The 13,359-nt window shown below is 55.2% G+C and overlaps 1 protein-coding gene across 1 annotated transcript; it reads left to right on the forward strand.

Moving 5' to 3' along the window:
• The first annotated feature begins 84 nt into the window (after window positions 1-84).
• Window positions 85-13,050, forward strand: Mmab (metabolism of cobalamin associated B). Its single transcript, XM_077105224.1, has 9 exons — window positions 85-241; window positions 1,774-1,835; window positions 4,160-4,253; window positions 6,784-6,841; window positions 8,058-8,130; window positions 8,332-8,429; window positions 8,679-8,743; window positions 10,895-10,954; window positions 12,700-13,050. Exons 1-9 carry the CDS (start codon window positions 126-128, stop codon window positions 12,806-12,808), a joined length of 735 nt encoding a protein of 244 aa, XP_076961339.1. The 5' UTR covers window positions 85-125; the 3' UTR covers window positions 12,809-13,050.
• The last annotated feature ends 309 nt before the right edge of the window (window positions 13,051-13,359 follow it).

Here is a 13,359-nt window from a genome sequence, read left to right on the forward strand (position 1 = left end):
GGTGCGAGAGCCGCGAACCAATGGGAAACGGCATCTGAGCGGTGGCGCGGCGGCTGTGGGTGGAGTCATCCCCCGGGCCTGGACGGTGGCCTGGCTGGGTCAGCTCCCGCCTAGCGGCCCAGGGCATGGCTGTGTGGGTCCGGGGAGGCCGCTTTGGCCTTCGCGGGTGCCTCGGCGCTAGCAAGCTGCTATGTCCCCGTTTTCAGAGTCGCGGCCCTCAGGGCGTGGAAGACGGGGACAGGTGAGTGTCGGGCTGGGTGGGTAACTCGAACACCTGCAGAGTGCATCGTGATGTCGTCACCTTGGGTACGTCAACATGACGTCCCCAGTGTACTGACGTCACCGTGAGCAACGTGGAAGCCAGGATTTCTTTGCCAGAGTTTTAATGCAGCCCAGCTGTCATCAGTCAGGGCAGGCCATGTCCCTTGTGGGCCAGGAGGGCCCACGGTCGGATTTTGACCTGTCTCCAAAGCAGTTTATGTAGACACACTGACATTATCTCGAGATGGCACTCATCATATGCTTTGAAATTTGCACCGCTCCCCAAGACCATCCCAGCCTCAGAACCTGTAAAATACCACGAATTAATAATGGGTTAATATATTTTATAGGTTCAGTAATATAACTTTTGAATAACCATATAATGTCACATTTTAATTTTGAGCTATGTAAATTTTATTTTTAATTTTTTTTTATTTTTTTAGTTGTTGATAGACCTTTCTTTATTTTATTTATTTATACGCGGTGCTGAGAAACGAACTCAGTACTTCACACATGCCAGGCAAGTGCGCTACTGCTAAGCCCCAGCCCCAACCCCAACTATCTAAGTTTTACGTTGCTATTTAAAAATGTCAGTTTGGGGGAATCCTAGGGATGTAGATCAGTAGTAGAACATTTGCCTAGTATGCATGAGGACCTGGGTTTAGTCTCCAGCACTGCCGATAATTTAAAAAAGACTGAAGAGGTTGGGGTTGTGGCTCAGTGGTAGAGCACTTGCCTAGCATGCATGAGGCACTTCGTTCGATCCTCAGCACCATATAAATATAAAATAAAGATATTGTGTCCACCTAAAACTAAAAAATAAATACTTAAAAATAAAAGGCTGTTGTTCTAAAAAAAAAAAGTGAAAATGCTAATTTTCAAATCCTGTTTTAGTAATACTTCATTTCTAAGTGTACCTGAAGCCTTGTGGAATGGAAGTGGCCCAGTTTTCTTTCCCTCCAGGAGGCCCTGACTTAGTGGTAGAAAGTAAGAGTTTGGGGAGGGTAGAGGTAACAGTTTGGGCCCTGGAGTAGGACAGTCTGGGAGGTGAATCCAAGCTCTGCCTCTTCCTCCTTAGGAAAATGAGTCTCACTGTGAGCTACAGTTTCCTCAATAGTAAAATGAAGGTAATAGGTCGTGTCTACCTTTGGGGTTACTGGAGGATTTCAGGATAAATCCAGGAGAGAATGCCCAAAATTCACTGTGGTACAGGAGCTATGGGGGGATTAGTTAATCAGTTCTTTCAGCAGATATTCATTGAACATCTCCATTGAGCAATGCATTACATCAGCTACTCTCCAGACACCTGTGGGCAAGGTACAGAGCTGGTTCACAAAGGACTTGAAGTAGAAGGAATAGGGGGAACAGAGGTCAACAAGATATTGCCACCCAAAAGGTGGGGTGGGGGTAAGGGCTACTGCTGAGTTTGCAGGCAGAAAGCTGGGACCCACAGAGGTGCCCCTCTGTATAAGATATCTCACTCATGACCTCTTGGTGTCTGTTTCTCATTAGGCTACAGCCTCCATCGAAGAGCCCCAAGACCCCCAAGATTTACACCAAGACAGGAGACAAAGGTAGGGTGAGGACCGGTGAAAAATGCAACAAAAGACATACAGCTGACCTCATTTCAAAGTTCTTCTAACTTCTTTGTAGCCATTAAAAAGTATGTGACGGGCTGGGTGCTGTGGCGCATGCCTATAATCCCAGCAGCTCAGGAGGCTGAGGCAGGAGGATCATGAGTTCAAAGCCAGCCTCAGCAACTTATCGAGGCCCTAAGCAACTCAGCGAGACCCTGTCTCTGAATAAAATCACAAAAAGGGCTGGGGGTGTGGCTCAGTAGTTAAGTGTCCCTGGGTTCAATTCCCAGTAAAAAAAAAAAAAAAAAAAATTATGTGACAGATCTGAATCATATCGCAAAAATGTGATGTGAAATGAAAACCCCCAAGGTATGTCAAGTGATGAAAACATGTTTGGGGTTGGGGAGAGGCAGAGGCAGACAGCTCAGTGGTAGATCTATCTAGGTTTGGAAAAAATATGCCTATCAGAATGTACCATTTCCTGAAATTCAAAACCATGCAGATCACATTGTTTTTGGATCTATGCTTAAAAGTATACACATACACCTAGGATATACTTAACGCCATTGAACTGTAGACTAAAAAAAAGACCAAAATGGTGAAGTTTACGTTAAGCATGTATTACCACCACCAAAACAAAAAGAAACGTACCCAGGGATGACAAGGGTCAGGTGGTAGTGTCAATGATTGCCAGCCAAGGACCTCCAGGGACCACCAGCAGTGAGATACAGGGGCAGCTGGCTCCTTAGCAGGAAGGAGGTGGCCCAGCATGGGACTCTGAGACGACTCCATAAAAGAATGTGGAGGGGCGGGGCTGGGGCTCGGAGGCAGAGCACTTGCCTGGCACTGTGAGGCACTGGGTTCCATCCTCAGCACCACGTTAAAACACTAAACTAATAAAATAAAGGTGTTGTCCATCTGCAGCTCAACGTATATGTGTATATATGTACAGATGTATTTACATATAAAGATATTTTTTAAGGAGGGTGCGGAAAGGACTCATAGGGCTGGGCTTGTGATGGGTGGCGTGGGGGAGGGTTCAGGGAAGTGGGACGCTGTTGGAAGGCAGGGCTGATTACGTCATAGGGTATTCTAATTTTTCCCTAGAAGGTGGGAGAGAGGGAGAGGGGATACAGATGCAGCGATCACTCACACTTACCAGGAAAGCGGGTGTTTGGTATTTTCATATTGTGGAATTGCTCAGCTGTCGCCCCTTTCATTTTGGTCCTGATCTGTCACAGTCACGGTGGACCATCCGATAGCATTCTGTGAAGTCATTTGTGTTCGGCAGAGCAGCCAGCCTACCTATGAGTGCCAGGCCAGTGTTGCCAGGCAGGGACCGTGACCCAGGCAGGGACCATGAACCTACCTATGAGTGCCAGGCCAGTGTTGCCAGGCAGGGACCGTGACCCACGCAGAGAACCATGGCCCAGGCAGAGGTGGGGGGGACTTTGATTTCCTGTGAGATACAGTGATGATGGACATGTAGTATGTCTGAAATGGTTTTCCTCTTAACAGGCTGCTTAGTACATGCTTTTAAAGTTTAGAAGCATATCAGGGAGGAAGTGAGACTTGCCGTCACCCTAGGAGTGGTGGCTGAAAGTGGTGGCAGGGCTCTTCTAGGGCACTAGTCAAGTTTTGCCTTGAACTGGGTGCTGATCACACAGGTATATTTAGTTAATAGAAATTCATGAACTTGTGCACTTCAGGTTTCAGTTCTTTTCTTTCTTTCTTCTTATTTTATTTATTTATTTATTTTTGTTTATTTAGATACCGGGGATTGACCCTGGGGTGCTTTATCACTAAACTGTATTCCAGCCCTTTTTATTTTATTTTTTTATTTTGGGTCAGGGTCTTGCTAAGTTGCTTAGGGCCTCACTAAGTTGCTGAACTTGGCCTTGAACCTGCTATCCTCCTACCTCAGCCTCCTGGGATTACAGGAGATTGCTGGGATTACAGGCATGCGCCTCCACACCTGGGTCAGTGTTTTTCTTTCTTTTTTAAAAATTTTTTTTAGACATTGATGGACCTTTATTTTATTCATTTATTTATATGCAGAGCTGAGAATTGAACCCAGTGCCTCACACAAGCTAGGCAAGTGCTCTACCCCTGAGCCACAACCCCAGCCCCTGGGTCAGCATCTTCTGTGTCTCTTGAGCTTCATTTTGAACACCTACGGGCTGGTGGTGAGGTTCAGTGGTAGCGCACTGTCTAGTGTGCACAGACCCTGGGTCTGATCCCCACCACTGCAACAAACAAACAAACAGAGCACAGCAAGTGGGGGGACCCTTAATTTGGGCGGCTGTATGTTTTTTCCACAGGGTTTTCTAGCACCTTCACAGGAGAAAGGAGACCCAAAGATGACCAGGTCTTTGAAGCCGTGGGAACTACAGATGAATTAAGTTCAGCCATTGGGTAAGGGAGGTGGGACTGGCCCTGAGGTCGGGTCTGAATTGGGGGAGAGTGAAGGCCACTACCGTGGGAGTGTCTGCACTTGAGCCTGCCTGACTGGGCGCGTAGGCTGGTCAGCCCCTCAAGGCAGCCGGGCTGCAGACACCCTCCTTCCTGGCCCTGCTTGCTCCTGATTGTCTCGCTGGTCACCATGTGCAGCTAGCTGCCTTTCCCTCCATCCCTGCCTGGATCCCTCACTGCTCAGGTGAGCGCTGCACCATCGAGTTGTGTCTCTGAAGAGACAGAGACAAGTTAGTCTGATGGGCGGTGTGCCGAGTGCCATCCCGTTCATGATGATTCTGAAACAGCCGGCATTTAGAAGGTTGACATGAAGAATTAGTTGGGATCCACCAGGCCACGCTGTCCCCCAAGCCTCAGAGCTTAGAAACCAAAGTTATATTTTCGGCTCGTACCTCAACCCATGTCATGGGTTGGCTGTCTCTGCTCCACGTGGCCTTGACTAGGGGACCCAGGAGGGCAGGACAGCATCTGTCTGAGACCCTACCAGTCATGAGGGCAGAGGGAAGAGGAGTCCTGGTGACGCTCACACTGAATCTTAGACGTCCCAGAGCCATTCCTGTGGATATGCCTGGTGTGGGTGGGTGGGAGGGGCAGCACCTGCTGAGAGTTATAGCACAGCCCCCCACGCTCAGCCTGTGAACAGGGTGAGCCCAGTCGAGTGCTGATTCCAGGTCTGACATGGCTCTGTGGTGATAGGGGCACGGGAACCAGGCAGACCTGGGTTCAGATTTAGTACCACTGCCAGGTAGCTGTGTGACTTCAGTCAAACCCCTGGCCTCTCTGAGCGTCAGTTACTGCTCTGTCAAATGGTCGTAGGGATCGTATCCATCTCACTGTGTACTTATGCGGTTAAGTGAGATAATTCCATGGTTCCTCCCTAGGACAGTGCCCAGCTTAACTATTATCATTATCATGATAACTTATGTGTTCATGGCTACCGTTTCTCAGCGATGTGCAGACGAGGTGAGATTTTCAAGGTAGATAACGTCAGGGGTGATAGTCTTCCAGCAAGGCAGAGAAGGCAAAACCCTGTCTGTGGGGCTGGGGAGACAGGGTGGGTGCTAACATTGGCCATTCAGAATTACAAATGACCTGGGTACAGTGGCACATGCCTGTCATCCCAGGGGCTCTGGAGGCTGAGGCAGGAGGACTGTGAGTTCAAAGCCAGCCTCAGCAACTTAGCAAGGCCCTAAGCAGCTCAGTGAGACCCTGTCTCTAAATAAAATACAAAATAGGGCTGGGGGTGTGGCTCAGTGGTCGAGTGCCCCTGGGTTCAATCCCTGGTATGTTAAAAAAAAAAAAAATTAGCCAATCAGTGAGCAGCATCTTCCAACCGATGTGGGGCAAGAGGTCAGTCTAGAACCCTGACAAGGTCTGGGGTCCTTTGTCAGGTATTGACGGGGCACCTCCGTGTGTCAGACACTGCAAACAGCCTTAGCCCTGCCTCCAGGAGGCCACAGATGCCAACGGGGCGCTGCCTGCGGTGGCACCCGGCAGGGGACCAGCACCGGAGGAGCCCTTGCTGGCAGACATCTCCTCACACTGGCAGTGCCCGGCCGAAATCTGTGCTCATTCCATGCTGATTGGCGATGGCTGGGCAGGCGCGGGTCATTTTTGTTCTCCTTTTGTAACATTGTCCACCTCCTCTTTCCTTTCTGTACCTGGGCAGCGGGCCTTTTCACTGGTGACCAGCTCTCTGGTTTCCTGGATTTCTGGGGTCCAGCCCGTGGGAGGGGGCAGCAGGAGGCTGGAGAGGGGGTGCAGAGGTCTGAGGACACGCAGGAGCCTGCGCTCTAGCAGGGTGGCGCCTGGTGGCCCTGGGCTCCTGCCTCACTGGCTGCCTGGAATCCAGCATTCTGCAGGGTGGGCCCCTCCCCGTCCCCTGTCCCTTCAGGCTCCCCCTCCTGCTATCTCTGGCATGATCACCAGTCCCCATATCTGCTCACGCCTCTGAGTCCCCTGCCTTCCCGCCTCTCCTCCTTCTAGTGCACCCCGGTCCCCTCCAGGACCCTGAGGGGTATAAGAGACAGCGGGGTGCAGAGGAGGCCAGGGGCAGCATCTTGACCAGCAACTGGGCAGTTTCCTCCCCCCATCCCATCTCCCTCAGCCCCCAGAGCCCCCCTCCAGCTGCCCTGGAAGCCCTCCTGCGCCCTGGCTGAGGCCAGCTGAGGCTCCCTCATCTCCCTCCGCACTGACCTCGGTCTGCAGCTTCCCATTTGGTAGAACTAAAGTCCCCCCACTGCTGGACAGGCCTGTGTCACCTTCTGTTCCTCACCAAATCCCCAGGACTCTGCCAGGGCAGGTGCTCAAAAGGGAATCACTGGGAAAACAGTGTGAGAAGAGGCAACGGCTTGTGGTGTCAGCAGGAGAAATGGCCCTCGGGCTGCGGCTGAACCAGTGGATGGCCTCCACCTGGGGACGTGTTGGCGCAGCCCTGCTCTAGAGCACATCCTTTTTGTTTGTTTCCTCACAGGTTTGCTATGGAATTAATTGAAGAAAAGGGCCACACGTTTGCCGAAGAGCTTCAGAAAGTAAGTGCCGTCCTCTTGCCCCAGGTCGGGGCAGCCCGCCTGAGTTCCTCCCCTGCTCCTGCTCCCGTTTCGTGCCTCTGGAGCCGGTCACTCCTGTCTGCATGCCTCGGTTTCCCCATCTGTGAAAAGGGGACATGTGGGGATGACCCTCCTCCTCGGGCAGGTCAGAGGACAAAGTGCAGCAGCCTCTCCAGCTGCAGCTCTGCCCGGGGGCATTTGGCAGTGCTCAGAGGCATTTGTGATGCCACGTCTGGGGTCAGTATCCTACAGTACACCGGTCTGTCCCCTCCACAAAGGGTGACCCAGTCCCAAAAGGCAGTAACCCCCAGGCTGAGAAACCCACAGTGAAGTGCCACAGCTCGGGGGCACCCTGCAGCAGTGAGCCCAGCTGGGCCTGCTCACTAGCATTTCTGAATGTTCCTTAAGAAGGAGCGGGGCGGGTGGGGTGGCACATGACTGTGACCCAGATAGCCTGGAGGCTAAGGTAGGAGGATCACAAATTTGAGGCCAGCCTAAGCAACTTAGTGAGACCCTATATCAAAATAAATTGGTAGGGGGACAGGGTTGGGGTCCAACTCAGTAATACAGAACCCCTGAGTTTAATCCCCAGTACCTTGAAAAGGAGAGTTGGGGTCTCTGACTCCCAGAGTGAATGTCAAACACAGAGATGGGGACAGCACCTCCAGGTGTACCCAAGGTTTCCATCTACATGTCCCCTGAGGGTAGACAGCCCAGGCATGGGCTCCGGGGAGCAGATAGGCCTCCTGCTCCAGAGGCCCCGCGTGCCCTAGCTGACTGTCTCCGCAGCATCCTGTATACATTGGGCTGTAGGGTCCCGATGGCGTCTCAGTCCAACCAGTCAGGAAACCAGAGCGGTCAGCCAGAGAGGAGCAGCAGCTCTCACAAGGGCACAGGCGCACGGGAGCCAAGGACAGAGCCAGAAGGTTCCTCTTGACCTCCACGGGGGCACTCCCTGCTCACCGCTGGACACCGGGCCTTGTCCTCCCGCAGACTCTGAAACAGCCTCACAGGTCCCCTCCACAGGGCTAGCGGCCCACCATGGGGCCACGTGCAGGTTCTGACGGTTTGGCCTTAAGTGTCACCTCATTGAGAGCCCGACAGTCCCACACTCTGTGGTCAGGTGGCACCCCTGTGTGTGGCTCTGTCACTTCTGGCCAGCCTCACGAGTACGTCTTCACTCTCCTCTTCTCCCCAGATCCAGTGCGTGCTGCAGGACGTCGGCTCCGCCCTGGCCACCCCACGCTCCTCGGCCAGGGAGGCTCACTTAAGTAACTCTCCCACCTGCCCGGCGGGCGGGGGTCTCCTGGGAGCCCAGGGCCACGCCAGTCGGCCATGAAGCCCCGTGGCCCCCGGAGGGAGGTTGGCCCTGAGGGTGGCTCCAGTCTGAAGCCAGGCAGGCTGAAGGGACTCGGGGTGTTGCTTCAAGGGCCCAGGCGTCATAGCTGTTCCTCCTGCTCCGCGACCCTCAGGACACACAGCCTTCGAGGCGGGGCCCACTCTGGAGCTGGAGCAGTGGATCGACAAGTACTCCCGCCAGCTGCCCCCGCTCACAGCCTTCATCCTGCCAGTAGGTGTTGGGCGGCCTCCACCCAGTGGGGGGGCGCTGCGGACCAGGGGTACTGAGAAAAGACGGGCCTTTCCACGTCCCCCTCAGTAGCCTTTAATAGCGACAGAAGCTGTCCTCCAGCCCCAGGCCCCTCCAGTCCTCTCTGACCCCTCCCCAGCCCTGTGCCCGATGGAGGTGGGTCTCCAGGGGTGCCCAGTAGGGCCCCCCAGGCCAAATATCGCCCAGCCAACACCCACTTTCTCCTTTCAGTCGGGAGGCAAGAGTAGCTCTGCTCTGCATTTCTGTCGGGCCGTGTGCCGCCGAGCTGAGAGACGGTAAGCCCCCCAGCTGAGTAAGGTGTCGTGCGCCCCCCACCTGGCTGAGATGTGAGCCCCGGGGATGGGGCCCTCACAGCAGGCGGGAGGCAGGTGTGGCGTCCTGTCCAGAGGCAGCTCTGCTCCTGGAGACTTTGTCAGCGGGCCAGGGCAGGCCAGCCCCGAGCCCCGTCCTCGGAGGGGGGACAGAGGCAGAGACACCAAGGGCTCACTACCCGTTGGCCAGGGGGCCTGCCTTTCTCCTGGAAGCAAGAAGAAGCCAGTGATGGGTCCCGGCTACTTGAAAGAGTGGCATAAAGGACTCCTTTAGCTCATAGAGAGGAGGGGTGTGGGGGGCTGCCTGGCTGCGGGGGCCCTGGGTAGAAGTGGTCATAGCCCAGCCACCAGCTGCCTGGGCCTTTCCCTCACTCAGAATGGAAAGCCACCAATAGCCTTTTCAAGGACTTGCGAAGTGCCCAATCACACCCCTCCTCAGCCCGGCTGCCACCCACCTGGAGAACAGAAAGACAGGTCCCCCAGGTACAAGCCACCTGTGGGCCAGGCGCTCTGCTCATAATCTCATGGGTTCCTCATTAGAGCCCTGAAATACATGGCAGCCCCTCTTTATAGGAGCCAGGAGATGGGCTTAGAGAGGTGACATCATGTGCAGGGTGTAGTTCAGCCCAGGTCTGTCCAGCCAAACCCTGAGCTCTCCATGGCCCCACACCACAAAAGCTCTGTCCTTCGTGAAAGGCTCTTGGTCCAAGACAGGCAAAGGGATCCTGGGCAACAGAAAGTTTTAGCTTCGGGGCTGGAGTGGTGGCTCAGTGGTAGAGTGCACGCCTAGCATGCGCAAGACACGGGGTTCGAACCTCAGCACCACATAAAAACAAACTAATGTTTCCACCTAAAAATAAAGATACATAAATAAATAAATATTTAAAAAAAAAAGAAAGAAAGTTTTAGCTTCAAAAGCAAAAAATATGCTAGGCCCAGTGGGACATACCTGTCATCCCAGGGACTCGGGAGGCTGAGGCAGGAGAACCGTTAGCTCCACACCAGCCTGGGCAACTTAGGAGGACCCTGTCTCCAAGTTAATTAGTTAATTAAAAGGGCTGGGAATGTAGTTCAGCATTCAAGTCTCCTTGAGTTCAATCCCAAGCACAGAAGAAATTAATTAAAAATAAAAGTTAAATAAATAAGGGGTTGGGGATTTAACACCCCTGGGTTCAATCCTCATAAGTATTGAACAAAAATAAAAAAGCAAAAAATGTCGTTTGTTCAAAGTCATGTACATCAGTAGAGCTCATAGCAGCAGGAAGTCAGAAACCGCCCAGAGGCCCAGCGAGGGGAGGGCTGAGCAGATGGCAGGTCCCAGAGGCAGGCGGCCACTGCTGTAGCCATGAGCAGCAGACCATCTGGGGGCAGGGAGCGGACAGTGGCTGGGACACTTCTGGTAAAGAACCTCCATGCTGAGTGGGAGGTGCCCTTCCGGGGCAGGCTGGACCCACTTCCTGCCTGCCATCAGCCAGTTGTGTGACCTTAGATGGGGGCAAGGACCCCGAGACTGGGTCTGGGGACAGTGCCGCCCAGCAAGGGTCCCGCAGCAGCAGCAATATGCACGAGGGGCCTGGCAGGGCCTGCACCTTCTCAGTGCTTAGCAGATTGCAGTCCACTGTCTGAAATGTCCTCACAGACTGGACCCTGGGAACTCGGAATCGTGGGGAACCGGGAGCTTGGTTGGCTGGGTCTCTTCTTTCCCATGAAGTTGCTCCAAGCCGTAGTTTAAACTGGCAGCCCCTTGGGGATTAAGGGTTAACTTTCCCCTTGGAAGGCTGGGGTGACTACTCCATCCTACCCAGTTAGGGGCCCAGACCTGGACCCTGTCGCCCCAAAACCAGTGCACTGGGATGCGGGGCAGCCATCCCACCAACCTCTGCTCTGTGCTCCATCCCTCCTTGGCCAGGCCCTATCTGATGTGTCCGAGGAAAGGGGATTGGATGACCTATTAAGCCCACCAGGGACAGGGACAGTTTCCACCTCTGGTGCTGGCGAAGTTTGTACAGACTGAAGTCCACCAGGGCCATCTGGGAAGAGCTGTTTGGGAGAGGCTCCAGGTCCCTGGGTGTGCTGGGTCCTGCAGCGTGGCGTGACTGTGTTTTCTCTTCTCAGCGTGGTGCCTCTCGTCCAGATGGGAGAGACGGATGCCAATGTGGCCAAGTTCTTAAACAGGTACTTGCGCGAGGTGGCGGGCAGGTCTCTGCTCTGAACTCTAGGCACGTTTGTGGGACAGCACCTCGGTGGTTTGGGTCTGTGGAGCTCTGCAGGGGCCGTGCTCCCTCGCCCACCCCTCTGCTCATGTTTGCGGGTGTCTGCTGCGTGCCAGGCCCAGTGCCAGGTGTGGGGAGCAGCTGTGGAGGAGACAGACATTGTCCCTGTCCTTGGCGAGGCTGAGATCTGGTTGGAAGAGACCACTGTAAAAAATAGCGGAAACCAATAAGCAGAGGGACAGGCTGGAAGCAAGGAGCTCCTGGAGGCCGGGTGGTCAGGGGAGTCCTCACGAGGCATCTGACAGTGACCCCCAGGGAGACCAGCCAGTCTCCCTTCCCAGAGACACTCAGGGCAGCAGAGAGGCAGGCCTGGCCAAGCTCGGGAGCCCTGCTGCAGGACCCAGTGACCCAGGAGGACTCCCTCTGCCTCAGCAGCCTGAAGCCTGCTCCACTGGATTCGCTGGGCGGCATGAGCATGGGCGAGGCCAGAGCCCAGGGGCAGCACCCCGGAAGCTGTCCCAGCTGTGCTGTGAGTGACTGCATAGCAGGCGTGGCTCCTGACAGTGGACTCCCCTCTCACTGGGTCGTGGCCTGGGCTCGGGTGGCTCCTGACCAGCTCCTTCCTCCTGGGAAGCGCAGACCCCCGACCGGCAGCTCCATCCCACCTTTGCAGCCCCGTCCCCCTGAGCCCCTAAGGTCTGCAGTGGCATGTGGCCAGGCAGCTCCTCCCCAGGCAGATGCTACGGAGCCAACAAGAAACAGCACGTCGCTGCCCTCCAGGAGTTACAGGAGGGGGCAGTACCCAGAGCAGTTTCCCCTACTGTCCCCAAAGAGCCAGCAGTGGGCCACCAGGAGTGGGCAGGCGGGCCCAGGGGCTGGGCATGGTCAGGGAGGTTCTGTGGTGTTGACCTCAGGGAGGGGGAGGGCTTGGTGTGGCAGCGGCTGAGGGGGACGGTCTGGATGGACCCAAGGAAGCACCTCCGGCAGGCATGGCGTCCCGTCCTGCATGCTCTCCACCAGTTTCCCTGCAAAAGGCCCCTGCCCGGAGGCCACCACTGCTGGGGCAAAGGAAGGAGAGAGAGTGACTGTGCCCTGGTCACTGGAACACTCCAGGCCAGCGCTTCCCAGGACATCATGGTTCTGGAGACACCTTCGGTTGTCACAGCTGGGTGTTGGGGTGCTACCAGCATCTAGTGGGTAGAACTGAGGCTGCTGATACCCTACGATGCCTGGGGCCACCTGACCTCAAGGAATGGTCCAGAATGTCCTACTGCCAAGGTCAAGAACCCTCCCTTCTCAAAGTGTGGTAGTGCTGACCAGGACTCCACCTGCAGAATCCCCCTCCAGAATGGGGATCTGCATGTCACACGGGCCCCGGGTGATCCGGGCACCCTCCAGTTTGGGAAGTAGCAGTCCTGGTTACTCAACGTGCACGAACCAACCCAAAGGGTGGTCCAGAGTTCCCGCCCGTGGGGTCAGGGCAGGTCAACAGCAGGTCTGGCAGGAACTGCCCCACCCTGGTACCAAAGTTGGGCCCCTGGCTGTCACAGAAGCTGACCTCGGTGCCACCCGTCTGACCCAAGAGGGCTGGGCACATGCCGTCCCCACACAGTGCTCCCGGGGCTTCATGGCTCCTCGTAGGCCGCAGAGGAAGGCCCATCGGCACTGACCCCGTTTCTCTTCCTCTCTGCTCCTCTGTCCCCGCAGACTCAGCGACTACCTCTTCACGGTGGCCAGGTACGCAGCCATGAAGGAGGGGAACCAGGAGAAGATATACAGGAGAACGGCCCATCGCACTGAGACCCAGGCTCCTTGAAGTACCACAGCGGGGGCTGGGGTCCCTATGGCGGGGGGCAGCTTGCTTTCCAGTGTCCTGCCTCCTGAGGAGCTCGTCACGCGGGTCTTTGCCTTGCGGCCCCTGCCACCTCCCTCGAATGACCACGGCCCCTGAGATTTCTGCCCCTGCGTCCCCAGGGCGTCCTGGGTCTCAGAAAGGTCAAGGACAGCCGCAAAGAGGAGGGGCCACGTGGGAAAAAGAATAAAAGTGGGGCGGCTTGAGCCACGCGTGTGCGGGTGTGAGAGGGACAGGGAGCGGGGACAGCGAGCGCTGCCGGGCCAGCCTCCCGCTCCAGCTGCGGTTGCTCAAGGATCTGCAGTGGCACCAGAGGCCCTTGGAAGTGTGATCATGATTTACCTGCGCCAACGGGGCTTTAAATGTCACATTTATAAAGGGGACAGCAGGCTGGATTTGGAAGTTTAGTTCACCTCTGAGCCAACCATCACTGCCACCGTGTGGGGGAAGGACAGCTGCAAATTGACAGGTGTGGCTTCAGAAACGCCGCCCCCCGTGAACTGAGCGTGGGGTGC

Source organism: Callospermophilus lateralis, chromosome 1 (assembly GCF_048772815.1).
Source record: "Callospermophilus lateralis isolate mCalLat2 chromosome 1, mCalLat2.hap1, whole genome shotgun sequence".
In the NCBI taxonomy this organism is placed as follows: Eukaryota; Metazoa; Chordata; class Mammalia; order Rodentia; family Sciuridae; genus Callospermophilus; species Callospermophilus lateralis.

Coding starts and splice junctions, on each gene's coding strand:
- Mmab (XM_077105224.1), top strand. CDS start 126: ATGGCTGTGTGGGTCCGGGGAGGCCGCTTTGGCCTTCGCGGGTGCCTC. Junction 242..1,773: donor GGCGTGGAAGACGGGGACAG/GTGAGTGTCGGG, acceptor GTTTCTCATTAG/GCTACAGCCTCCATCGAAGA. Junction 8,131..8,331: donor GGCCAGGGAGGCTCACTTAA/GTAACTCTCCCA, acceptor CGCGACCCTCAG/GACACACAGCCTTCGAGGCG.